This window comes from Salvelinus namaycush, chromosome 9 (genome assembly GCF_016432855.1).
Source record: "Salvelinus namaycush isolate Seneca chromosome 9, SaNama_1.0, whole genome shotgun sequence".
NCBI lineage: Eukaryota > Metazoa > Chordata > Actinopteri > Salmoniformes > Salmonidae > Salvelinus > Salvelinus namaycush.
This window is the reverse complement of record NC_052315.1, coordinates 11,981,042-12,007,667: the sequence shown is the minus strand read 5'-3', so window position 1 is coordinate 12,007,667 and position 26,626 is coordinate 11,981,042. Positions and strand designations below refer to the sequence as shown.

At 42.6% G+C, this 26,626-nt stretch overlaps 1 protein-coding gene across 2 annotated transcripts in view; it reads left to right on the top strand.

The window, feature by feature from the left end:
• LOC120053672 (rab GTPase-activating protein 1-like) overlaps positions 1-26,626 on the top strand; it is a 148,949-nt gene that overhangs the window by 11,038 nt on the left and 111,285 nt on the right. For both annotated transcript variants that reach the window (XM_039000846.1, XM_039000845.1), the window contains exons 2-11: positions 2,243-2,468; positions 2,827-3,016; positions 6,815-7,025; positions 7,826-8,000; positions 9,049-9,209; positions 9,366-9,476; positions 15,483-15,549; positions 15,801-15,903; positions 19,376-19,542; positions 22,742-22,850. In XM_039000846.1, coding sequence (XP_038856774.1) covers positions 2,334-2,468; positions 2,827-3,016; positions 6,815-7,025; positions 7,826-8,000; positions 9,049-9,209; positions 9,366-9,476; positions 15,483-15,549; positions 15,801-15,903; positions 19,376-19,542; positions 22,742-22,850 — 1,429 coding nt within the window. In that variant the 5' untranslated portion in view covers positions 2,243-2,333. The remainder of the gene's footprint in view (positions 1-2,242; positions 2,469-2,826; positions 3,017-6,814; positions 7,026-7,825; positions 8,001-9,048; positions 9,210-9,365; positions 9,477-15,482; positions 15,550-15,800; positions 15,904-19,375; positions 19,543-22,741; positions 22,851-26,626) is intronic.

Here is a 26,626-nt window from a genome sequence, read left to right as displayed (position 1 = left end):
AACTTTGATAAAAGATACAAGTATTATGCACAGAATTATAGATATACTTCTCCTTAATGCAACCGCTTTGTCAGATTTCAAAAAAGCTTTACGGAGAAAGCAAACCATGCAATAATCTGAGTACGGTGCTCAGAGACCAAAACAAGCCAAACATATACCCGCCATGTTGCGGAGTCAACACAAGTCAGAAATAGCATTATAAATTTTCACTTATCTTTGATCCTCATCACTCCCAGGAATCCCAGTTCCACAATAAATGTTAGATTATGGATGTTATTGAACAAATCAATGTCCAAATACCTCGTTTTTGTTCGCACGTTTAGCCCAGTAATTCAAATGCTCAATGCGCGATCGCTTAGTTAAGACAAAGTAAAAAAAAAAAAAAAAGTAATATTACAGTTCGTAGAAACATGTCAAACGAATTATAGAATCAATCTTTAGGATGTTTTTATCATAAATCTTCAATAATGTTCCAGCCGGAGAATTCCTTTGTCTTCAGAAATGCAATGGAACTCAAGCTAACTCTCACGTGAACGCGCGTGGTCAGCTCATGGCACTCTGCCAGACCACTGACTCAATCCCCTCCTTTACAGTAGAAGCATCAAACAAGGTTTTAAAGACTGACATCTAGTGGAAGCATTAGGAAGTGCAATTTGACCCCATAGACACTGTATATTCGATAGGCAAAGAGTTGAAAAACAACAAACCTCAGATTTCCCACTTCCTGTTTGGATTTTTCTCAGGTTTTTGCCTGCCATGAGTTCTGTTATACTCTCAAACATCATTCAAACAGTTTTAGAAACTTCAGAGTGTTTTCTATCCAAATCTACTAATAATATGCATATATTAGCAACTGGGACCGAGTAGCAGGCAGTTTACTCTGGGCATGCTTTTCATCCAAACGTGAAAATGCTGCCCCCTATCCCAAACAGGTTTTAAGTATATTTAAAACCAAATACTTTGACTTACTCTAGTAGTATTTTACTGGGTGACTTACTTTCTATTAATGTGTCTACTCAAGCATGACAATTTGGTACTTTTACACCTTTGCTGGGAACATACATAATTTTCCTCCTCTGCAGATTGTAATGTACATAATTGAATGAGTGTGATGGGAGCACATGACTGTCTGTTGCCTCAGTGGGAAACTGGCTGTGTGCTGTGGTTTTTCACCAATAGGAGTCAGTGACTCTCACTACATGTAGGTTCACCTACTCCACATGTTAGTCAAAGTGTTAGCGTAGGTGGATACTGGCTAGCAAACTTGTGTTAGCACTAAAGCAACCAAGTAGCTCCTCTACCAGGCTACTAGCAACTCCTGACGGTCGCTGTGTCTGCTGAAATTCAAGGTACATTTATCTTCGGAAGAAGGTCTTTGTGTTTGCCCAGTTATGAGAACAGCTCTGCTATTCATTCTAACCATCTTAAGGTCATTACTACAGCGTGAGACCAAGGCTTGTAGTCTTGATAAGCTTTAGGCTATATTTGAATTTTACATTTTGTTCAACATTTCCCTACATAGGCCTTTCCCCTGCCTGGTTTTTGGAATGACTTTAAAGCAAGTTATTACAGACTTGAAATGGCTTTTTACTCAATCAGTGAGTGCACTCAGTGTCTTCTTCGGATCAAAGCAATGACTCTTGTGCCGTCACTACTGACACTCAGCCGAAACCTCGGACACCCAAGACACGTTTGATTTGATCTTGTCAAGATGTGAGACTAAGGGAAAAACAACTCACAGGCTATTTTTAGATGACATCTTTCGCAATAGCAGAAAATAATGCACTTTTCAAACAGGAATCATATGAAAGGGTCTGAAATTAGCATATGATCCTCTAAATCTTCCAAATACAATGAAGAGCAGATGCCTGTTTTGTTCAACTGATTGGTTTACTTCAATGAGTTAATGAGCTGTTCAGCAAACGCAGGGCCTAAGCGTAATTTGACTTTGAATCGATGATCTCCATTTCAGATGACATAGGGCTTTGAGGCTCAGTGTAATATCAGGCTTGGCTATGCTGTCAGCTTATGCTCTCCACTCCAGTTTCAAATAAGGCCTTTCTGTTCAGGTAACTGGCAAATGTAGCCACAGACATGAGATGACTTTGCAAATAGAAAAAACACATTACAAATGGACAGTCCCTACCTACTCCATATCCCACTGTAGAGGATGTAAGCTAAGCCTATGCTTCTATATTATCATGACAATCCCAAATGTAGTGAAATGTGTTGTCCAATCCAGGATTCCAGCAGCAGGGGGCTGAGCAGAAGGCTGTGCTGTGTGGCAGAGGACGGGGGCAGAGAGCGCTGGCCCCTGGGGCTCCTGGCTAACGATGGACAACACCTCTCTTGGCAAAGTGAGCGGCTCCACCGAATCAGTGGCCACTGTCACCAGCGAGGAGTTTGTGCTGGTGCAGCCGTCTACCGGAGGATCCCCCTCAGGCTCAGAGGGCAAGCCCAGACTCAAGGTAGATGCTAACAATGCTGAACAACTATGCCAATATTGACCCCTAACCCCTTGGCTCTCCTGTAGATCAGAAAGGATTGGATAGCAATATGATGGAGATTCCACTAGCCTATCAGAGGGCTATGAGGAGCTTTTACCATGTTGCTAATACCTATCCACACCACTCCTCCTGTCTAGTGCCTAGGGGGCATGTAGCAGCTAGCGGTCGATTTGTTATATGTCAACTGTTAAATACACACACACACTTCTCTATTGGTTATTCCTATACAATTACTCTAGTATAAAGCCACAGTTTGAGCCTCTTCTGAAAGCCAGTCCAACACACAGGGTTTCACCTCTCAATCCCTTCCTTTCCTCAGATGTCCTGCAATGGGAAGGAACAGTTGGAGAGGGCCATGGAGGAGCTGTTGGATGACCACGTAGTGATGGAGGACCGGAGTGGAGGAGCAGGAGAGGAGGGAACCGAGACGTTTCGTGACACATTGAACTCCACAGCCCCCGGCTCACAGACACAACCCCAAGGCCTGGCGCTGTACTCCACACCTGCCGGTACTACTCTACACCTCTCATCTGTACAATCCCTTAGGGCAATGAATCAGTTCAGGATGTGCCTATTGGATGGTTAACTCATGAAAATGTCATTGTACAGAATCCCATACATTTTCATATCTATTTTGTTCTCTCTGAAAATGCAAGGCTTTTGCTGGCTGTTCCAGTGACCTCAATGTAGAAGTACATTATAGCATATATACAGTGGGGCAAAAAAGTATTTAGTCAGCCACCAATTGTGAAAGTTCTCCCACTTAAAGACGAGAGAGGCCTGTAATTTTCATCATAGGTACACTTCAACTATGACAGACAAAATGAGAAAAAAAAATCCAGAAAATTACATTGTAGGATTTTTTATGAATTTATTTGCAAATTATGGTGGAAAATAAGTATTTGGTCACCTACAAACAAGCAAGATTTCTGGCTCTCACAGACCTGTAACTTCTTTAAGAGGCTCCTCTGTCTTCCACTCGTTACCTGTATTAATGGCACCTGTTTGAACTTGTTATCAGTATAAAAGACACTTGTCCACAACCTCAAACAGTCACGCTCCAAACTCCACTATGGCCAAGACCAAAGAGCTGTCAAAGCACACCAGAAACAAAATTGTAGACCTGCACCAGGCTGGGAAGACTGAATCTGCAATAGGTAAGCAGCTTGGTTTGAAGAAATCAACTGTGGGAGCAATTATTAGGAAATGGAAGACATACAAGACCACTGATAATCTCCCTCGATCTGGGGCTCCACGCAAGATCTCACCCGTGGGGTCAAAATGATCACGAGAACGGTGAGCAAAAATCCCAGAACCACACGGGGGGACCTAGTGAATGACCTGCAGAGAGCTGGGACCAAAGTAACAAAGCCTCAGTAACACACTACGCCTCCAGGGACTCAAATCCTGCAGTGCCAGACGTGTCCCCCTGCTTAAGCCAGTACATGTCCAGGCCCGTCTGAAGTTTGCTAGAGAGCATTTGGATGATCCAGAAGAAGATTGGGAGAATGTCATATGGTCAAATGAAACCAAAATAGAACTTTTTGGTAAAAACTCAACTCGTCATGTTTGGAGGACAAAGAATGCTGAGTTGCATCCAAAGAACACCATACCTACTGTGAAGCATGGGGGTGGAAACATCATGCTTTGGGGCTGTTTTTCTGCAAAGGGACCAGGACGACTGATCCGTGTAAAGGAAAGAATGAATGGGGCCATGTATCGTGAGATTTTGAGTGAAAACCTCCTTCCATCAGCAAGGGCATTGAAGATGAACCGTGGCTGGGTCTTTCAGCATGACAATGATCCCAAACACACCGCCCGGGCAACGAAGGAGTGGCTTTGTAAGAAGCATTTCAAGGTCCTGGAGTGGCCTAGCCAGTCTCCAGATCTCAACCCCATAGAAAATCTTTGGAGGGAGTTGAAAGTCCGTGTTGCCCAGCAACAGCCCCAAAACATCACTGCTCTAAAGGAGATCTGCATGGAGAAATGGGCCAAAATACCAGCAACAGTGTGTGAAAATCTTGTGAAGACTTACAGAAAACGTTTGACCTCTGTCATTGCCAACAAAGGATTGAGAAACTTTTGTTATTGACCAAATACTTATTTATCTCAATCCTTTGTTGGCAATGACAGAGGTCAAACGTTTTCTGTAAGTCTTCACAAGATTTTCACACACTGTTGCTGGTATTTTGGCCCATTTCTCCATGCAGATCTCCTCTAGAGCAGTGATGTTTTGGGGCTGTTGCTGGGCAACACGGACTTTCAACTCCCTCCAAAGATTTTCTATGGGGTTGAGATCTGGAGACTGGCTAGGCCACTCCAGGACCTTGAAATGCTTCTTACGAAGCCACTCCTTCGTTGCCCGGGCGGTGTGTTTGGGATCATTGTCATGCTGAAAGACCCAGCCACGTTTCATCTTCAACGCCCTTGCTGATGGAAGGAGGTTTTCACTCAAAATCTCACGATACATGGCCCCATTCATTCTTTCCTTTACACGGATCAGTCGTCCTGGTCCCTTTGCAGAAAAACAGCCCCAAAGCATGATGTTTCCACCCCCTTGCTTCACAGTAGGTATGGTGTTCTTTGGATGCAACTCAGCATTCTTTGTCCTCCAAACATGACGAGTTGAGTTTTTACCAAAAAGTTCTATTTTGGTTTCATCTGACCATATGACATTCTCCCAATCTTCTTCTGGATCATCCAAATGCTCTCTAGCAAACTTCAGACGGGCCTGGACATGTACTGGCTTAAGCAGGGGGACACGTCTGGCACTGCAGGATTTGAGTCCCTGGCGGCATAGTGTGTTACTGATGGTAGGCTTTGTTACTTTGGTCCCAGCTCTCTGCAGGTCATTCACTAGGCCCCCCCGTGTGGTTCTGGGATTTTTGCTCACCGTTCTTGTGATCATTTTGACCCCACGGGTGAGATCTTGCGTGGAGCCCCAGATCGAGGGAGATTATCAGTGGTCTTGTATGTCTTCCATTTCCTAATAATTGCTCCCACAGTTGATTTCTTCAAACCAAGCTGCTTACCTATTGCAGATTCAGTCTTCCCAGCCTGGTGCAGGTCTACAATTTTGTTTCTGGTGTCCTTTGACAGCTCTTTGGTCTTGGCCATAGTGGAGTTTGAAGTGTGACTGTTTGAGGTTGTGGACAGGTGTCTTTTATACTGATAACAAGTTCAAACAGGTGCCATTAATACAGGTAACGAGTGGAGGACAGAGGAGCCTCTTAAAGAAGAAGTTACAGGTCTGTGAGAGCCAGAAATCTTGCTTGTTTGTAGGTGACCAAATACTTATTTTCCACCATAATTTGCAAATAAATTCATTAAAAATCCTACAATGTGATTTTCTGGATTTTTTTTCTCCTCATTTTGTCTGTCATAGTTGAAGTGTACCTATGATGAAAATTACAGGCCTCATCTTTTTAAGTGGGAGAACTTGCACAATTGGTGGCTGACTAAATACTTTTTTGCCCCACTGTACACGATTGAAGAATAGTTTCACATGCTTTATGTGCAGTAGATTAAATCAGTAGAAAAATAATGTAAACATATCATTGTTACTAAGTAGTTGTATTAGAGTGTAATGTATTGATCATGTAGACAAGGAACGGTCAACGTATGCTGACTGGTACTGTATTGTACATGGCTGTCTGACCCAAACAGGGCATAAGGTTACATTTTTGGACCACCAGCTGCTGTGGCAGGTAGATTAAAAAATAAAAAATCTACCAGCCACTCAGATGTTTTACCAAGTCAAAAAAAAAAAATGCCTCTAAAATTAAACCAAGGAAACACAAAAGAAGGGGTGAGCATGCTTTGTAATGATCCATACAGTTACCCTGACTTCATTGACTTTCATTGATCAATTTGACAACAAATGATTTTCAGTCCAACCTGGTTCTAAGTAGTGTGTATGTGTGACAAACAGTTTTGGCCATGACTGTGCTGTCCTTAGTTTCACTTCCTGTTGCTGAGCGCAAGTACAGGTTTGACATGACCCTGGCTTCCTCTCTCCACAAGTTGCTGGGGACTAATTTAGGCAGGCTAGTACATGTAAAAACTAGCATTGTGGGTTGTCTTCACTACATTAGCATCAAACTTTGCCTCAAATTACTGTTATAATCGTCAAAGGCTAAATCATATTAGCTTCAAATAACTGTTTGTGGTTTTGTAAATATTATCCCATTTTCAGTTCAGGTACCATTTTACTGAGGATTACCGATGTTTAGACAACCCATTTATTCCACAGAGCTGCCCTAACATTCTGAATAATACGTGACCTATTGTCTGTCTGTCCCCCTCAGAGGTGTCAGTGTGTCCTGCAGCAGGCAGCCCACTGGTCCAGGAGGAGGACAGTGTTCAGTTCAGTAAGCTGTCCTACCTGGGCTGTACATGGGTGAAGGCCCCACGCAGTGAGCCCGAGGCCCAGAGAGCCATGACCACACTGCGGGCAGAGAGTGCCATCCCCATCCCCATCACGCTCCATGTACCCAATGTACCCGGGGGCTGCGTCAGGTCAGTCCCCATACTGTCACCCTCATGTGCCTAATGTACCCGGGGGCTGCGTCAGGTCATTCATGTAGAGACTAGAGTATGTGGTCACTATAAGTAGAGTGGCATCTCTGTCTGTGCCCCACGTGTGTCATGTCAGTCATCCACACCACTATACTGCACCAATGCACAGCTGTGTGTTATCTATGTGTGCATTTCATGTCTGTGGAATTTCTCCTGTATTTACATAGACCTAAACTAAAGCCTTCAATATAATTGCTACATGTACTTGATTCTGTGTGTATGACTATGCAACAAGTAGGCTAAACTCTTACACATCTGAAATGGGCGTCATTTATATTGCATCGAAACAAAGGTTGAACGATTGAATACACACTTTATTGGCAGTGTCATTTGTAAGCACCTACACTCTGGTTTGAGCAGTTTGACAAATGTATAGAAACAAAGCCATAACAATCCTCTAGCCAACTGTGGGAATTAGGGAATGAGAAAGATAACCGCACGAAATAAGAAAATAAACTTTAATGTGTAAAATCATAGATATTTCTCTGCACCTAACCAGAAAAAAGGAAATTATATAAAGAACCAAGGTGTCTTGAAATACCTTTGTCATTGAAATAATGACACATTACAACAGAGGAAATTAACGGAGCATGTCGTTGGACTCAATGGAAAAATATGACAATAAAACAATTAACATCAGTTTGTAAGGTGAGTGGGCCTACTTAAGGAACCCCTATCCCCTTCAATAATAGTTGCAATTGCTTATCTCCTGACCTCCCCTTTCCTCTCTCCTTCCTCAGGATTGTGGACCAGGCGTCAGGCACGGAGATCGCCTCCTTCCCCATTTACAAGGTGCTGTTCTGCGCCCGGGGTCGGGAGGGCTCTATCGAGAGTGACTGCTTCTCCTTCACTGAGAGCTACCGCAGCTCAGAGGACTTCCAGGTCCACGTCTTCTCTTGCCATATCAAGGAAGCTGTGAGTCACTGTTCTATTGTACTGGCTTCTATTCTTTTTAGGGAATGCATATTTTGGTCCAATTTGCTGCAGACTATCCAACCATTAACTGTTTTTTTCCAAACAGTAAAATGTTGTGACCAAATGAAAATACTATGCATGCATACAAGGAACGAACATTTTTCATTAAGAGCTGACTGAAAACATGCAGCAATGGCAAGCCTATCGTCTTAGTCAAAAGGCTATAGCCTATTAATGAACATGCAACTGCTGTAATAAAGCAGCTAATTAAACATAATTTTCAAACATTTGTCAATGTAATTGGTGGGAAAACATTGTTCTAAACAGCACACCTAATAATGTTGCACAATGACTGGGCTTATAAAAGCACTTATTTCACTCCAGTACCAGCTTTTTGAGGAGCTGCTCTCACACTGACAGGTGCTAGGCTTTTCCACTCCTCAAACTAGGCTCTGTATGCTGTCTGCATGTGATAAATAAGATGCAGGACAACTGGCGAAAATACACACTTGACAATTTAGTTTGACTTAATTATGGAAATTAACCTATAGACCCATAAGCTTGTTTGGTCAAATGTATTTTTGGTGTTTAAATGATTTTTAAATATTTTCTATTCTACTGTTATTGGTACCTGTGTGTAATGAAGAGTAAGTGTATATAGACTCCATGTGCACTTGCCTTCACTATACTGGAAGAAACCAGGAGAGGGCGCCCTAACACGCTAAAATACACATTACCATTCTAACTTCCGCATTTAACCCAACCCCTCTGAATCAGAGAGGTGTGGGGGGCTGCCTTAATCGACATCCACGTCTTCGGGGTAACAGTGGGTTGACTGCCTTGCTCAGGGGCAGAATGACAGATTTTTTTTTTTACCTTGTCAGTTCGGGGATTCGATCCATCAACCTTTCGGGTTACTGGCCCAACGCTATCTGCCACCCTATAAAGTAGTTTTACATTTAATTAAATTCAAACTTTGTCCCCACAGCAAAATCCATTAATCATAATTTTATATTTTCCCTCTTCCTCCTTCCGCATTCCACTCCAGGTGAGTCGGATCCTGTACAGTTTTTCCACAGCGTTCCGGCGCTCCTCCAAGCCAAACCCTGATGAGAGGGACTCGGCCCTGCCCCTCTCCCCCGACAGTGACCTCTTCACTTTCACCGTCTCACTGGAGGTCAAAGAGGACGACAGCAAGGGCAATTACAGGTCAGCATGTAGCCACTGCGAGCGCACACACACACACACAAATGCATGCTATGGGGTTAAATCAGTCCCATACCTACACACACAGTTTAACAGACCTTTAAGCCAACAACTGCCTATCCATCTGGCTGTCTTCCTCTCCCCCATCCGCCTCATCAGCCCGGTTCCCAAGGACCGAGAGAAGTTCTTCTTCAAGCTGCGGCAGGGCTTTCAGAAGAAGGTGGTGGTTATGGTCCAGCAGATGAGCAACAAAGAGCTGGGCATTGAGAGGTGAGGGTCTGCTGCATACTTTATTCTTCTGTAAGGCCTTGTGAGCTGCATACACTGGTCAGAACCATTGTCCAATACTGTTTATACTGTAGTATGGTGGCAACCCATCTGTATGGCAACCCATCTGGGTCATTCAGGTAAATACGAGAGGGATAGCTTGACATAACAAAATACAGTAGACTCTAAATATTTTTTGCATCCAGAGTACTTCTCGTGCAGTGGTCGCCCGCATGTCTATCGTGATCGACTGGTCAATATTCAAGGCATTCCTAGTCGATTTAAAGGCTTACGCTCGCTGTTGGCAGTATGTGCATTTGATCCAGGAGCCTCACGCACCGGCTAAGCAAAATGTTCCCATTTTTGAACTTTTTCATTGGTCTGAAAAAACGTATGTGCCTACAGATATGTGGCTAAATCGAGTGTGCCTACTGCACTGGCCAATTGGCTAGCTCAAATCACTGTGCCTACAGCGTTTCCACGACCCCGGACACAGCAAAGTTTGAATCCTGGAACATATTCCAGTCTGTGCTAGCGAAACAACAGTCCTGTAGTTTAGCATTCGCTTCATCGGACCACTTCAGTATTGAGCGCGTCACTGGTACTGAGTTTTTGTTTGTAAAACAGGAATCCGGAGGATCAAGTTATGGTCAGATTTGCCAAATGGAGGGAGAACTTTGTAAGCTTTTCTGTGTGTGGAGTCAAGGTGATTTTTAGAGTTTTGTTTCCTCTAGTTGCGCAGGTGACATGCTGGTAGAAATGAGGTAAGATGGAGTACAGTTTCCCTGCATTAAAGTCCCTGGCCACTATGAGCGCTGCCTCTGGATGAGCATTTTCTTGTTTGCTTATGGCCCTATACAGCTGGTTGAGTCTTAGTTCCAGGATCGGTTTGAGGTGGAATATAGATAGTTACAAAAAATATAGATGACAACTCTCTTGGTAAATAGTATGGCCGACAGCTTATCATGAGGAATTCTAACTCAGGCGAGCAGAACCTGGAGATTTACTAAATATTAGAGATTGTGCACCAGCTGTTAAGACACACACACCTCCCCCCTTGAGTTTACCGTTCTGTCCTGCCAATGCATAGGAAAACCAGCTATATGTATATTGTACATGTCCTTGTACAGCCATGACTCAAATAAATATGATGTCCCGCTGATAGGATAGTCTCGAACGGAACTTGTCCAGTTTGTTCTCCAGTGATTGTACGTTTGCCAATAGAACGGAGGGTGGAGGCGGATTATTTATTTTCTGACGTAGTTTTGTCAGGGTGCCCGGACATTGATTGATGCCGGCGTAATTTCAATAGCAGGTGATTTTAGATTTTATTTGTTGGCTGAGCAATTAGCTTGTACAGGGTTCATACAGACATTGGCAAGGACTTTTTCAAACACTTAATTGTGATTATCAAGGACCTATATTTTACATTTCATTGTTGTAATGGCCTATAGAAAAAAATAACTCCCCTAAAATGTATGCAAAAAAGTATGCATTACAACTTTAAGAATAATACATGTTTTTATAGGCCACCCAGTGGCATTATGCATTGAGATTCAAGTTATTTTACTTTCTAAAATATGTCCGAATAATGTGGGAATTGCCTGACTAAATAGACAGCATGCTCCCGACACAAACCCACTATTGATGTCTGGCCATGTGGGAGCTAGTCAGTCTGGCCATTTGTGATGTTAGAGTTATTGAGGGCTTACTGTATCATGTTTTAAAACGTTTTCCCTTTGTAATGGAACGCTTTGTATGGAAAACCAAGTTGAAGCCTCCATGTTGTCTTGCTCATAATTAACCACACATGGTTTTACTGCAACAATCACAACAGATTAGCACAACACCCTTCAATTGAAACGGTGGGAAACAAACGCCTACATCTCTCATTAAAAACGTATCAGGAATGAGATCATGGAATAATTATATTGGAGCAGTAGAAATTCTAAATCAGCTACCATAACTTCAAGGACCAAACTCTGTCCTGGGCCACTCCATGCAATCTGTCTACCTGACAGATTATGTGTCGGCTATATGTGTGCAGCCTGCGTGTGTTAAATAATCCACTTAACGAAGGAACAGCTTCGGGAATCCATGTTTAAAAAAAAAATCTATTATATACAGTGCCTTTGGAAAGTATTCAGATCCCTTGACCTTTTCCACATTTTGTTAAGTTACAGCTTTATTCTAAAATGGATTAAATATATTTTTCTCACCCATCTACACACAATAACCCATAATGACAAAGTAAAACATGTTTATTGACAGTTTTTTGCAAATTTATTGAAAATGAAATACAGAAATATCTCATTTACATAAGTCAATACTTGTAGAAGCACAATTGGCAGTGATTACAGCTATGAGTCTTTCTGGGTAAATCTCGGAAGAGATTTTCACACCTGGATTGTGCAACATTTGCCCTTTTTTTTATTTTTTATTCTTTACAAAATTCTTCAAGCTCTGTCAAATTGGTTGTTGATCATTGCTAGACAACTGTTTTCAGGTCTTGCCATAGATTTTCAGTAGATTTCAGTCAACTTTAACTCAGCCACTCATGCTTTAAAATATGGAGAGCGGTACTCCGTAATGTGTTGCATTGGATTTGCCCCAAACACAACACTTTGTATTCAGGACATAAAGCTAATTGCTTTGCCACATGCTTGCAGTCTTAGGCTCTTGTTGGAAAACAGGATGCATGTTTTGGAATATTTTTTTATTCTGTACAGGCTTCCTTTTCACTCTGTCAATTAGGTTAGTATTGTGGAGTAACTGCAATGTTGTTGATCCATTCTCACTTTTCTCCTATCCCAGTCATTCAACTCTAACTGTTTTAAAATGACCATTGCCCACATGGTGAAATCCCTGAGCGCTTTCCTTCCTTTCCAGTTAGGCAGGACGCCTGTATCTTTGTAGTGACTGGGTGTATTGATACACCATCCAACATGTAACTAATGGCTTCACCATGCTCAAAGGGATATTCAATGTCTGCTTTTTTCATTTTTACTCGTCTACCGATAAGGGCCTTTCTTTGTGAGACATTTGGAAACCTCCCTGGTCTTTGTGGTTGTATCTGTGGTTGAAATTCACTGCTCAAATGAGGGACCATACAGATTAATTGTATGTGTGTGGTACATAGATGAGGTAGTTATTAAAAAATCATGATAAACACTATTGCACTCGAGTGAGTCCATGCAACTTATTAATCAAATTAAACTTTATTTGTCACATGCGCCGAATACAACAAGTGTAGACTTTACCGTGAAATGCTTACTTACAAGCCCTTAACCAACAGTGCAGTTCAAGAAGAGTTGAGGTAATTTGTTCATGTAGGTAGGGGTGAAGTGACTATGCATAGATAATAAATTGCGAGTAGCAGCAGTTTCCAAAAGGGCGGGTCAATGTAATTTGTCCAGTGGCAATTTTATTAATTGTTCAGCAGTCTAATGGCTTGGGGGTAGAAGCTGTTGAGGAGCCCAGTGGTCCTAGTCTTGGTGCTCCGGTACCACTTGCTGTGCGGTAGCAGAGAACAGTCTGACTTTGGTGACTGGAGTCTGACAATTTTATGGGCTTTCCTCTGACACCGCCTATTGTATAGGTCCTGGATGGCAGGAAGCTGATGCAGCCGGCGGTGATGCAGCCGGTCAGGATGCTCTCGATAGTGCAGCTGTAGAACCTTTTTGAGGATCTGAGGACCCATACCAAATCTTTTGCCCATCAGGAGACTGAAAAGGTTTTTGTCGTGCCCGCTTCACTACTGTCTTGGTATATTTGTACCATGATAGTTTGTTGGTGATGTGGACACCAAGGAACTTAACTCTCGACCCGCTCCACTGCAGCCCCGTCGGTGTTAATGGGAGCCTGTTTGGCCCGCCTTTTCCTCTAGTCCACGATCAGCTCCTTTTGTCTTGCTCACATTGAGGGAGAGGTTGTTGTCCTGGCACCACACTGCTAGTTCTCTGACCTCCTCCCTATAGGCCGTCTCATCGTTGTCGGTGATCAGGCCTACCACTGTTGTGTCGTCAGCAAACTTAATGATGGTGTTGGCGTCGCGTTTGTACACGCAGTCGTGGGTGAACAGGGAATACAGGAGGGGATCAAGTACACACCCCTGAGGGGCCCCAGTGTTAAGGATCAGCGTGGCAGATGTGTTGTTGCCTACTCTTACCACCTGGTGGTGGCCCGCAGGAAGTCCAGGATCCAGTTGCAGAGGGAGGTGTTTAGCCCCAGGGTCCTTAGCTTAGTGATGAGCTTTGAGGGCACTATGGTGTTGAACGCTGAGCTGTAGTCAATGAATAGCATTCTCACATAGGTGTTCCTTTTGTCCAGGTGAGGAAGGGTAGTTTGGAGTGCAATTGAGATTGCGTCATCTGTGGATCTGTTTGGGCGATATGCAAATTGGAATGGGTCTAGGGTGTCTGGGAGGATGCTGTTGATGTGAACCATGATCAGCCTTTCAAAGCGCTCCATGGCTACCGACCTGAGAGCCACGGGGCGGTAATCATTTAGGCAGGTTACCTTCGCTTCCTTGGGCACAGGGACTATGGTGGTCTGCTTGAAACATGTAGGTATTACAGACTCTGTCAGGGAGAGGTTGAGAATGTCAGTGAAGACACTTGACAGTTGGTACGTGCATGCTTTGAGTACCCGTCCTCGTAATCCGTCTGGCCCAGCAGCTTTGTGAATGTTGACCTGTTTAATGGTTTTGTTCGCTTCGGCTACCGAGAGCGTTATCACGCTGTCACCCAGAACAGCTGGTGCTCTCGTGCATGCTTCAGTGTTGCTTGCCTCAAAGCGAGCATATTATGTGACTTGTTAAGCAAATTTTTACTCCTTAACTTATTTTTACTTTCCATAACAGAGGTTGAATACTTACTGACTCAAGACATTTCAGCTTTTCATTTTCTATTAATTAGCAAATGTTTAGAAAAACATAATTTTACTTTGACATTATGGGTTATTGTGTGTAGGCCAGTGACAAAAACATCTAAATGTAATCCATTTTACATTCAGGCTGTAACACAACAAAATGTGGAAAAAGTGAAGGGGTGTGAATACTTTCCAAAGGCACTATATAAAACTTTGGAAGACGTTTCGGGCTGAAGTCTGTTACTGGCTGGTGACCGGCGCTTACAGAAAACACTTCAGCAGTTTAACTAGTAGAATTAGGTTTCTCACGTAGCCTTCCTGTCTGTATTTTATTGTGTTCTGTGAAATGCAGACACCTTGCATCCTATTTTTAGTCCTTTTTTTTCCTTACATTTTTTTAAAATGTTAATCTTCTTTTAGCTGTGAATGTGTATCATGCTGCCTACCTGTTATGGCCATGTAGTTTACCTAAACAATTGTTTTATTTTTATGTGTCACAATGATGGAATAGCAGTTTCAAGCTGATTGTAATTGTTAACCAGCTTAAAGGAGTATTACAACAGTAAGCATATGTTATGTTCATGACAGTTTAAAAAAAAATATATATATCGACCTTACGAAGGAAGGGTGAAGTCGAGGCTCTTCAGATGAGTATCTTTATTCTATGGCGGCATAGTAGATGCTTTATATCTTATGAAGTTGTAATTCTCACAGCAACCACTTGATGTCGCATCTATCATAAGAAACAGGTAAATAGCGGCCTCTGTTTGAACGTGATATTGCCACTGCTTTGCTGTGGTTAAATTTGGATTCCTTGAATTTCTAAATATAATAGACCCATGCAAATTCACCCAAACGTAGCAGCCTTTGACGGGAGTCTACAGGATTCAGAACTGGATCACTGTGCAACCAAATATACCTGTAGCTTTGCTAATGCCGTAGTACCTGTTGGAGAAAGGTTATATTTCTTCAAGTAGATTTCTTCAAGTAGATTTATTTTATTCAATTCTACAGCTAGGGATTCTCAACAAAGACCATCATATAATGAAACCAAATGCTACCCAAACCTTTGGTTATATGAAATGATGAAACGTTGCAATTCCCTCTTGTTTTATTGCTCACTGTTTTCTTTTCCCTCAGGTGTTTTGGTATGTTGCTGAGCCCAGGCCTGAAGGTTCGGAACAGTGACATGCACCTTCTAGACATGGTGAGCAGAAGACTGAGCAGCTCTCAGGGGGCTTTCATTCAGTCACATGATGACCACGTTACAAACTGCACGCCGTCTACTGAACTAAACAATCACTGAGACGTGTCATTATTTTGTCATTAGTTGACCTGAGTGTTGGACAGGCTAAACAGAGTTGAATTGAAGTTGAATTTCTTTGGGGTTTGATTGGAATGGCTTTGCTCTTGTATATCGTTTCTCACTATTCTCTGTGTGTATGTGCCCTTGTGAAGGAGTCCATGGGGAAGAGCTCGGATGGAAAGTCCTATGTGATCACGGGAACCTGGAACCCCAACATGGCTGCCTTCCAGGTGCTGAATGAAGACACACCTAAAGGTGAGGCCAAACCCCTAATCACCAGCCTAGCATACTGCAGCATGTCACTGTTAACCAGCCTAGCATGTAATTGTCAAAGCATTGCTTGTCATACAGAATACTGCTGTCACATTCATAGCTGGCCAGGCAGATCCTTCGATTTTTGTCTCATCAATTCCAATGGATGTCTTTGCCCAGAATACGTAGGCAGAATAATACAACAAAAATGAAAGATACATTTTTTATTATATTGTCCGTCTTACCTTTTTCATGTGAGGATGGATGGAAAAAGCTGCTTTGCTTTTTTAGACCAGAAGGTTCTTTCTCTGCAGTACAAAGCTTATTTGAATAGCAATATTGTTGTTGTGTTCTGGGATGTGTTTAGAGCGCTAGCAGCGTTCAGCCTCAGTGGTTATCAGGGTCAGAGACAGAAGAAAGGGGATGTGGTAGACTTTAATGGTTTTGAGCTTTTCATTTCTGCCTAATCATAGCTAATGGTCCTGTTCAGGTTGTTCCAGACTCAACCTATATAGCTAGCATCCAACCAACAGGTCATATTATAACAAAAATCTATGAAATTAAATGTTCAATGTTTTTTTTTAGATCATTATGAAGTTAAATGATGTAGTTGGCTAAAATTGTGTTAACTTTTTCGTAGTTTGAACAGTCACAAAATAGTCAATGCCTCTAACATTTGATACCACCTTTTCCTTTAGATGGCTTGCAAAATGTCATATTTCTCCTTTTTGACACAGGCAGCCAAATAGACGTTGTTGATTTTGACACCTTCTTTTCATATATCGGGGCCCAGTGTGTAATGCACCGTAAGACACTACCGAGCAGTGCAAGGGCAAGACATCACCTCACTGAACTCATCACAGTGCCTTCAGAAAGTATTCATACTAGAGGTCGACCGATTATGATTTTTCAACACCAATACCGATTATTGGAAGACCAAAAAAAGCCGATACCGATTAATCGGCCAATTAATTAAAAAAATAAAAAATTTGACAATTTATTTATTTGTAATAATGACAATTACAATACTGAATGAACAAATCGGTGTCCAAAAATACCGATTGTTATGAAAACTTGAAATCGGCCATTCCGATTAATCGGTCGACCTCTAATTCATACCCCTTGTTCAAAAATGTTATTGTTAAAATGTGGTCTACACACAATACCCCATAATGATAAAGTGAAACATTTTTGCTAATTTATTGAAATGTAAATACATAAATATCTAATTTACATAAGCATTCACACCGCCCAGTCAATACTTTGTAGAAGCACCTTTGGCGGTGATTACAGCTTTGAGTGGTCTTGGGTATGTCTATCAGCTTTGTACATCTGGATTTGGGGATTTTCTCCCGTTCTTCCTTGCAGATTTTCTAAAGCTCTGTTAAGTTAGATTGTGAGCGGCGGTGAACCACAATCTTGAAGTCTTTCCACACATTTTCAATGGGACTCAAGTCTGGGCTTTGGTTGGGCCACTCAAGGACTTTCACATTCTTGTTCTCAAGCCATTCCAGTGTTTTGGCTGTATGCTTCAGATCATTGTCTTGTTGGAAAGTAAATCTTCGCCCCAGTCTAGGGTTGTTTGCACTCTGGAGCAGGTTCTCAGTTGACCAAACTGGTTGCTCAGTTTGGTCTGACTGCCAACTCTAGGCAGAGTCCGGGTAGTTCCGTATGTTTTCCATTTCCCAATGATGGAGACCACTGCTCTTAAACTTTCAGACCCCAGGAATAGTAGCTGCTGCCTAGGCATGGGGATCCAAAATAAATACAAACACTCTAGGAATTGTTTTCTACCCTTCCCCAGATAAACCTCATCACAATTCTATCTCGGAGATCTATAGACAGTTCCTTGGACTTCATGGCATAGTTTCTGCTCTGACATGCACTGTCAACTGTGGGACCTTTATATAGACAGTAGTTTTTCTTTCTAAATTATGTCCAAACAATTGATGGACTCCAAGTTTTAGTGACAGCTCAAGGATGATCAGAGGAAATTGGATGAGCCTGAGATCAATTTGGAGTGTCATAGTATTTGTGTGTGTGAGAGAAAATCTATTTAATCCGTTTTGAATTCAGGCTGTAACACAACAATGTGAAATAAGTCAAGGGGTATGAATAGTTTCTGACTATATCAAACAAATTAGCAGCGCAAACGAGTTGCTTACTCGGAAGTCAGGAGAGTGACTTGAACCTAAATGGCAGCTTGTCAAAGCAACCCTTCTCAGGGGAGTTAGGTATTCTAAACTACAAAGCCACACTTCTTCCTCAAAGAAAACAGACCATTTAAAATGATGTTTCCACCCAGGGAGAAGCTGCTGATGAAACTGGCAGAACATGCATGTAAACTTTAGATATTAATGTGTTACATCAGCATTGGTCGGCGCTGGAGAAGAGCAGCCCCGCTATAAATAATATATTTTTTATTGTAGCTAATAGTTAAAAAAATGTTTTTATATGAAGCTACAGGCACACTGCCCACAAAACATGAACATACTTTTTTGAGTTGTACAAAATAGCCTGTAGACACAAGGCTTTGACTCTACGCTATCTAGTGAAGAACCATCCCTTTAAACCATGCAGCTTACTTCATGTCAAAACTGGGAGAGACTAAACAACAGCCTTAGCGATCTTAGCTAAACAAATCCTTCTTTGTCTTCGATTCGGCCCACGGGGAAAGTAGTCCTATGGTATCTGAAGCTTGAAGGATGCCGTTTCCGAAAACATCTTTCTAAACCAACATTTTATCCTAATTGGAATACATTTGTAGGCCATTCTTTACAAGGCAGTGTTGTGGATGTTTCTTTTGGTTCATTACAATAATAAAACCTTCTCACTGTGAGGTTTTACACCTCAGCGATTGCTATCTGTTCTTTTTTACATTTCTTGCAATTGTTTTTCCCACCCCAAAAATATAATGTTGGAAAATCTGTTACCCCAGATGTCACTTTTTGCTATAGGACAGATTAGATTCACTCAGTTCTTCATCACAATATATCATTTGGAATGCAGTTTTCTTAGCTTCTAAATAATTCATAGATATTCAAAGAGTTAGTTGTTCTTGGTTGTAGTAAGACTATTGATAAATGCAGAATTGAAATCATATATCTTCCTCTGGGAATGGCGAGGTAGGTGAGGTGAGCGAGGTAGGTGAGGTGCTGTCCGTAGTATGATAGTTAGTGGCTGCTGTGGGATCCAAGATTTTTCTTAGTAAATCATGGTGGTGTACCTAATTTAAAACAGCAGGTGCTAAATGTTTTCATCCCTCTAAACACACAATTAAAGCAAGTTAATACCTTTTAGACTTTATCCACTTCAATTGTCAACCTGCAATGCCCACTTTGACTAGTGCAGGTAGCCTACATGGTACTTGTTTAAATTCTAGAGCCACTGTTGGCACTACAAACAGAGCTCTGTTTTAACCCCCCCACCACCCCTAGCCCTCCAGTGTGTGACCTTTGTGGCGGTCTCTCTCCAGACAAGCAGGTGTACATGACTGTGGCCGTGGACCTGGTGGTGACTGAGGTGTTGGAGCCAGTGCGCTTCCTGCTGGAGACCCTGGTGCGCGTCTACCCGGCCAACGAGCGCTTCTGGTACTTCAGCCGCAAGGCCTTCAGCGAGACCTTCTACCTCAAACTCAAACAGGTACCTGGGCACTTAGTAGGCCTAGATAGCACAACCTCATCAGAGTCGTATTCATTAGATATCTTTCTCATCAGGATGTTTTTCCACCAACTTTACCATGCTGCCAACTTTTTGTCGCTTATTCTTTATATCTGAAAGGTATTGCCGGTAACAAAGCCTGTGCTTTTATTTCCGCCAACCGAAGTAGTCATGATTTGCGGTAATGTATTTAAAAGTCCCACCAACCCCTCAGTATAAACGTTGCCTTTCATTTTGCAGTCTTTGGCACGCATTAAATCATCAACATACTGTTGTCCAACATCACATTTTTCTTTTCATTCACAAATCTTCACAAAAATGCTTTTTATATATATTTATTTTTACACACACACACACACACACATATACAGTGGGGAGAACAAGTATTTGATACACTGCCGATTTTGCAGGTTTTCCTACTTACAAAGCATGTAGAGGCCTGTAATTTTTTATCATAGGTACACGGAATCTAAAACAAAAATCCAGAAAATCACATTGTATGATTTTTAAGTAATTAATTTGCATTTTATTGCATGACATAAGTATTTGATACATCAGAAAAGCAGAACTTAATATTTGTTACATAAACCTTTGTTTGCAATTACAGAGATCATACGTTTCCTGTAGTTCTTGACCAGGTTTGCACACACTGCAGCAGGGATTTTGGCCCACTCCTCCATACAGACCTTCTCCAGATCCTTCAGGTTTCGGGGCTGTCGCTGGGCAATACGGACTTTCAGCTCCCTCCAAAGATTTTCTATTGGGTTCAGGTCTGGAGACTGGCTAGGCCACTCCAGGACCTTGAGATGCTTCTTACGGAGCCAAGTCTAAAAAAGCCTTTTTCCTTGTGGGGCCAAGCGACATGTTGGAATTTAACTTGCTTTACTCTCCTTGTGAGGACTTCTGGTCCCCACAAGGGGAGAGAAACCATATCACTCACACAGAGTCACTCGGAAAAGTCAGTTCAGACAGATCCATTACAGAGGCACAGTTCCATTGTTGTCAGATTGTAATTTAGAATGGGAAATGAATGTGTTCATGCAAAAAATGTCAGTGCATCGAACCAAATCGTTTCAAACTAAAAATATTGTTCCTGTATTGTATCTACAGGAGATGCGCATCGAATCATGCTTGGAAGGAGAGATTCACATCCCTAATTCTAGCCAACTCATATAATTACCAGAACATATCTGACAACACTTTAAGGAGACAACTTTTTATTCACCATAACAGGAAAATACAAGGTCATTATTTACAAATGATTTACAAGTAGGCTACGGCAAGCAGCTAACTTACTGTTGGGAATGTGAAGAAATTAAAGCAGTGGAAAGTCTGAATTTAAAAGGAGGAATTTAGAACATGCAGCTGTCAGGTCACCATGACAACGGGCGTAACAACAGGGTCAAATTTGAATGTCTTTAGCTCCTTCCCGGCAAACGCAATGGCTATAATAAAAGGCAAATGCCTACAAGAAGATGAAAAAATAGTTCTGTTTTGAAAGAGCACACCTAATGTTTTAACCAACCTTCTCTTATTGTTCTAGTAGTCCTCCCTGTTTTGCCCCGCTGGCTTCCATTTTGTTTCTAGTGAATACGACAAGGGACAATACAAGAGGGCTGTTGTGTGTTCTGCTTACTGGTCCTACGAATTTCGACTCTAAAAGATGAAAAGCAATACCATGACTTGCACAAAGGTAGAGGTATCGGTCGTATTGTTTTCTTATGGTAGTCCTCCATGTTAAGTGAGAATTAGATGACCCCGCACAGACCCAGGAAACAAAGCCACTTAGAACTATCAAGATATCCCTCTATTATCTAATCAGATGCAACCGAGCCTGTTGGGTACTCGCGTACAACCACACCCAATGTACTTGACCCATGCCCCTCCTCCGAACTCCTCTAAATGGAAAAATGCATGAGAGCGACAACTCATTCAATTGCCGGCCAAGCAGACGAGTGCATCCCCATCCAAGCCAGAGTTGGAAACACAAACCCTTTGCCTGTTTGTTTGAAAGGCAGATATCCTCTCCACTCTGCTTCCGGGGAGCAGGTGAGGCAGCAAACGGAGGCTTTGGGTCCGTCCCAAATGGCAACCTATTCCCTATGTAGTGCACTGCTTAGGGTGCGTTTGGGTCGTAGCCTGTGTATCATTGGGAGCCCTAATACGAGGAAGCCTGTCATTATCTGGCTGTAGTAATTAGGACCCTGGCTGATTGCCTCTCTCTCTAGTTATCTAATCAGCAGGCAGGAAAGAATGCCGGCTGCTGTAGTTAGAAGCTAATTAAAAGAGAGCCATTGTAGAGTGTGCACAAGATTCTAATCCTAGCCACGTATATGATTTCATTTGTTCCGCGGACCTCTCATTAACGGCGGAATAACAGTCACTGTTGTGACACTCTACATATTTCACGCCTGGTTCACAAGGAAATAAAAAGGGTTTGAGGTGTTGGTGGAGAGTCCTTCACTAGGGTATTATTGCAAACATTGCTTATTGTGACATCCTTATCTATACCTTAGTAGATTATAATATTCCCGTAATATGTCATGTCACGTATGACTGTCGATAGTGATTAGAAAACTATGGTAATGCATTGCCTATAAATGTCTTGGATATACAGTATAGTCTTCAATTTGGGCCCTTTCACTTAGTGTTAGTTTATTAAATCCACTTCTCACCACGAGTGCTGAGCCCACATGACCCCAGTATCAACAACAGTGATACAAAACCATCAATGTGTGCAATGTGACAAAGCCCAATTTAAGAAGTGACCTGCGTAGGTGAGTGAGCACAGTCTCTGTGCTCTGATTGCACAGGCTCCCTGTGAACCCTATTGCCAGACAGTCTGGTCAAAAGGCCGCTGGTGGGATCCTTGGCACTCTCCGCTGCTGCTCTATTTAATTTCCTCCTGTACGTGTAATTATATTTCCAGCGCGCTCCCCTTGGGCAGTGGCAAAGGTGATGCTAACTTTAGAAGATGTTTTTTCAGACTGAGGCACTCTGAAACATATTGAGGATGTCTAAAGAGACTTTCCAACAGCTCTGTTACAAAATCATATTTTTTTTGCATGTAGAATTGACTTGTCAGTGCTGTTGCAGTTATCGTTGACTCCACTTGCAGTCGCTTGGTAAAATATTATATTAATGTGTTAACAGATTAATCCCACACTGTGTGTGTGTGTAGGGTGGTGAGAAGGATGGCCAGGCTGATTCCATGTTGGAGGTAGTGAGCCTGCAGAGGGAGACTGAGAGGAACAACTGGGGCCATGTTGAGGAAGAGGAGCCTGAGGAAGGTATGGAGCTCTTTCTGTCTTTCCCTCTCTCTTCCCGTCTTTCCCTCCCCGTGTCTCTTTCCCTCTCTCCCTCTATCCAGCCCCCTTTCTCTCACTCCTCTTTCTATTTCCTCTTTCTATTTCTGTCCATCTCTCTCCCACCTCTTTCGGTCTCCATATAAGTCTCTGTTTCCCCTGAAGACTTAGTAAGAGTGTGTTGTTGTGTTGGTGCTAGTGTTGACATGTTGGGGAAAGGCCAGCCAACCTGTCCAAGGTCACCATGAGAACTTACACACCTCTCCAGGCAAAACGACATGGCACATTGAATTCCATCCTCCTCATTGACAGACAACATTTCATGACCAAATATTTCTTGGTTGAAAAATGCACTCGTCCCCCCATAATTTACAAGAAAAACGACCTGCGTCTTGGAGCTTACTTAGATGTACAAGGCGAGAGAGGAAAAGAAAACAGATTGCTTTTACACAAACCGCTTGTTGGAGGAGAGCATTTGTTTTGTTGATATATTTCGGGCAATCGTTTCTCCTCGCTGGCGGGAAAACCTCATCCAGATGAGATCTGTCCAGATAATTGAACATTATCAACACGTTAGATCATGTTGCATTTTCTTGAGGCTCACCCCCCTCATATTTGGCTGCCATGAATCAACTATGAAGTTTAATTTAGTTTGGGTGTGTGTGAGCTGTCATGAGGGTGAAGCGATGGCGCGGGTGTAGTAGTGTTACAAGGTATACTGAAACTCCTGTACTTTTTCAACACTAGAACATAAACAGGTTGGTACTAGATTTTCTTTTTCTTTCGGTACTTCTGTCAAATGTGTCTCGCGGATCAAGTCTGTATCAGCGCAGCCGATATCCCCCGGGTGTCGTAGTGTTACAAGGTATACTGATAAGGGGGACATCGGCTGCGCTATAAAGCACAAGCATACCGTGCCTGCTCCTCTTAGCCAGCACTGGGAGTCTGGGCTGCATCATGTTAGCTCCCCATTCATGCTGCATGGACAGGGCCAACCAGGCAGGATATAACCCCACCCACTTTGCCAAAGCACAGACCCTACACCACTAGAAGGATCTCAACAGACCACCAACTTACTACCCTGAGACAAGGCTGAGTATAGCCCACGAAGATCTCCTCCACGGCACGAGCCCGAGGGGGTGCAAAACCGGACTGGAAGGTCACGGCATGAAAGCACTAACTGAAGAGTATTAGTAAGCCAGTGACTCAGCCCCCTGTAATAGGGTCAGAGGCAAAGAGTCCCATTGGAGAGAGGGGAGCCGGCCAGGCAGAGACGGCAAGGGCGGTTCGTTGCTCCAGTGCCTTGCCATTCACCTTCGCACCCCTGGGCCAGACTACACTCAATCATAAGACCTACTGAAGAGATGAGTCTTCAATAAAGACTTAAAGGTTGAGACCGTGTCTGCGTCTCTCACATGGATAGGCAGGCCATTCCATAAAAATTGAGCTCTATAGGAAAAAGCCCTGCCTCCAGCTGTTTGCTTAGAAGTTCTCGGAACAGTAAGGAGGCCTGCACATTGTGACTGTAGCGTCCAGTAGGTATGTACGGCAGGACCAAATTGGAGAGATGGGTAGGAGAAAGCCCATGTGATGCTTTGTATGTTAGCAGTAAAACCTTGAAATCAGCCCTTGCCTTAACAGGAAGCCAGTGTAGGGAGGCTAGCACTGGAGTAATATGATCACATTTTTGGGTTCTAGTCGGGATTCTAGCAGCCGTGTTTAGCACTAACTGAAGTTTATTTAGTGCTTTATCCGGGTATCTGGAGAGTAGAGCATTGCAGTAGTCTAATCAGGAGACCAGAAGGAGAAGGATTTAGCAGGAGGGAGAAGGATTTAGCAGGAGGAAGAGATGATAGGATAGAAGGGGAGAGAGTAGTGGGAGAGTGAAGATGAAGGCGCATGACCGTCTGGGTGGTGACCGTCTGGGTGGTGACCGTCTGGGTGGTGGCCAAGTGGTTAGGGAAAGTTTTCAGACCCCTTGTATTTTTCACATTGTTATGTTACAGCCTTATTTTAAAATGGATTAAAAATCCTTATCCATCTACACACAATTGCCTGTAATGTTCCATCTTGGTTTCATCAGACCAGATCATCTTGTTTCTAATGGTCTTAGAGTCCTTAAGGTGCCTTTTGGCAAACTCCAAGTGGGCTGTCATGTGCATTTTACTGGGGAGTGGCTTCCGTCTGGCCACTACCATAAAGGCCTGATTTGGTGGAGTGCTGCAGAGAAGGGAGAACCTTCCAGAAATACAACCATCTCCACAGAGGAACTCTGGAGCTCTGTCAGTGACCATCGGGTTCTTGGTCACCTCCCTTCGGGTTCTTGGTCACCTCCCTGACCAAGGCTTTTCTCCCCCGATTGCTCAGTTTACCCAGGTGGCCAGCTCTAGGAAGAGTCTTGGTGGTTCCAAATATCTTCCATTTTAAGATCATTGGAGTCCACTGTGTTCTTGGGGACCTTCAATGCTGCAGAAATGTTTTGGTACCCTTCCCCAGATCGGTTTCTCGACACAGTCCTGTCATGGAGCTCTACAGACAATTCCTTCGACCTCATGACTTGGTTTTTGCTCTGACATGCACTGTTAACGATGGGACCTTATATAGGAAGGTGTGTGCCTTTCCAAAACATGTCAAATTGAGTTTACCACAGGTGGACTCCAAGTTGTAGAAACATCTCAAGGATGATCAATGGAAACAGGATGTACCTGAGCTCAATTTCGAGTTTCATAGCAAAGGGTCTGAATGTGTATGTAAATACGTTTTTCTGTTTTTTTATTTGTAATAAATATGCAAACATTTAAAATCTGTTTTGGCTTTGTTATTATGGGGGGGTGGATTGAGGGGGGAAAGAACGATTTAATCAATTTTAGAATAAGGCTATAACGTAACAAAATGTGGAAAAAGTCAAGGAGTCTGAATACTTCCCGAATGCACTGTATGTCTTCTGCAGAGGGATAAGAGAGATCTATGAGAACTAATTTAGATCAGTCATGGAAATCAAAGTGCTGAAGAAAAATGAGCTTATTTAAAAAAGCTGGAGAACAAGCTTTGAAGGAGAAATACTGGAGTTTTGGTACAGGTATAGTCATCTACTGCAAAAATAGTATTGCGATATTGTCAAAGCGATACGACCATATTTTCTAAGATAATATCCTGATTTGACGTAACTATCGGTTAAAAAAATATTTTTCTTGCCCTGTCAGTACTTTGACAAATTATGCTGTAAGAACACTATGTACACATCAAACACCTTTTACCCCAAGAAGGCGTACGCTTGTGGGCAATACACATTTTAAGACAGAACACGTACAGTGGGGAGAACAAGTATTTGATACACTGCCGATTTTACAGGTTTTCCTACTTACAAAGCATGTAGAGGCCTGTAATTTGTATCATAGGTACACTTCAACTGTGAGAGACGGAATCTAAAACAAAAATCCAGAAAATCACATTGTATGATTTTTAAGTAATTAATTTGCATTTTATTGCATGACATAAGTATTTGATACATCAGAAAAGCAGAACTTAATATTTGGTACATAAACCTTTGTTTGCAATTACAGAGATCATACGTTTCCTGTAGTTCTTGACCAGGTTTGCACACACTGCAGCAGGGATTTTGGCCCACTCCTCCATACAGACCTTCTCCAGATCCTTCAGGTTTCGGGGCTGTCGCTGGGCAATACGGACTTTCAGCTCCCTCCAAAGATTTTCTATTGGGTTCAGGTCTGGAGACTGGCTAGGCCACTCCAGGACCTTGA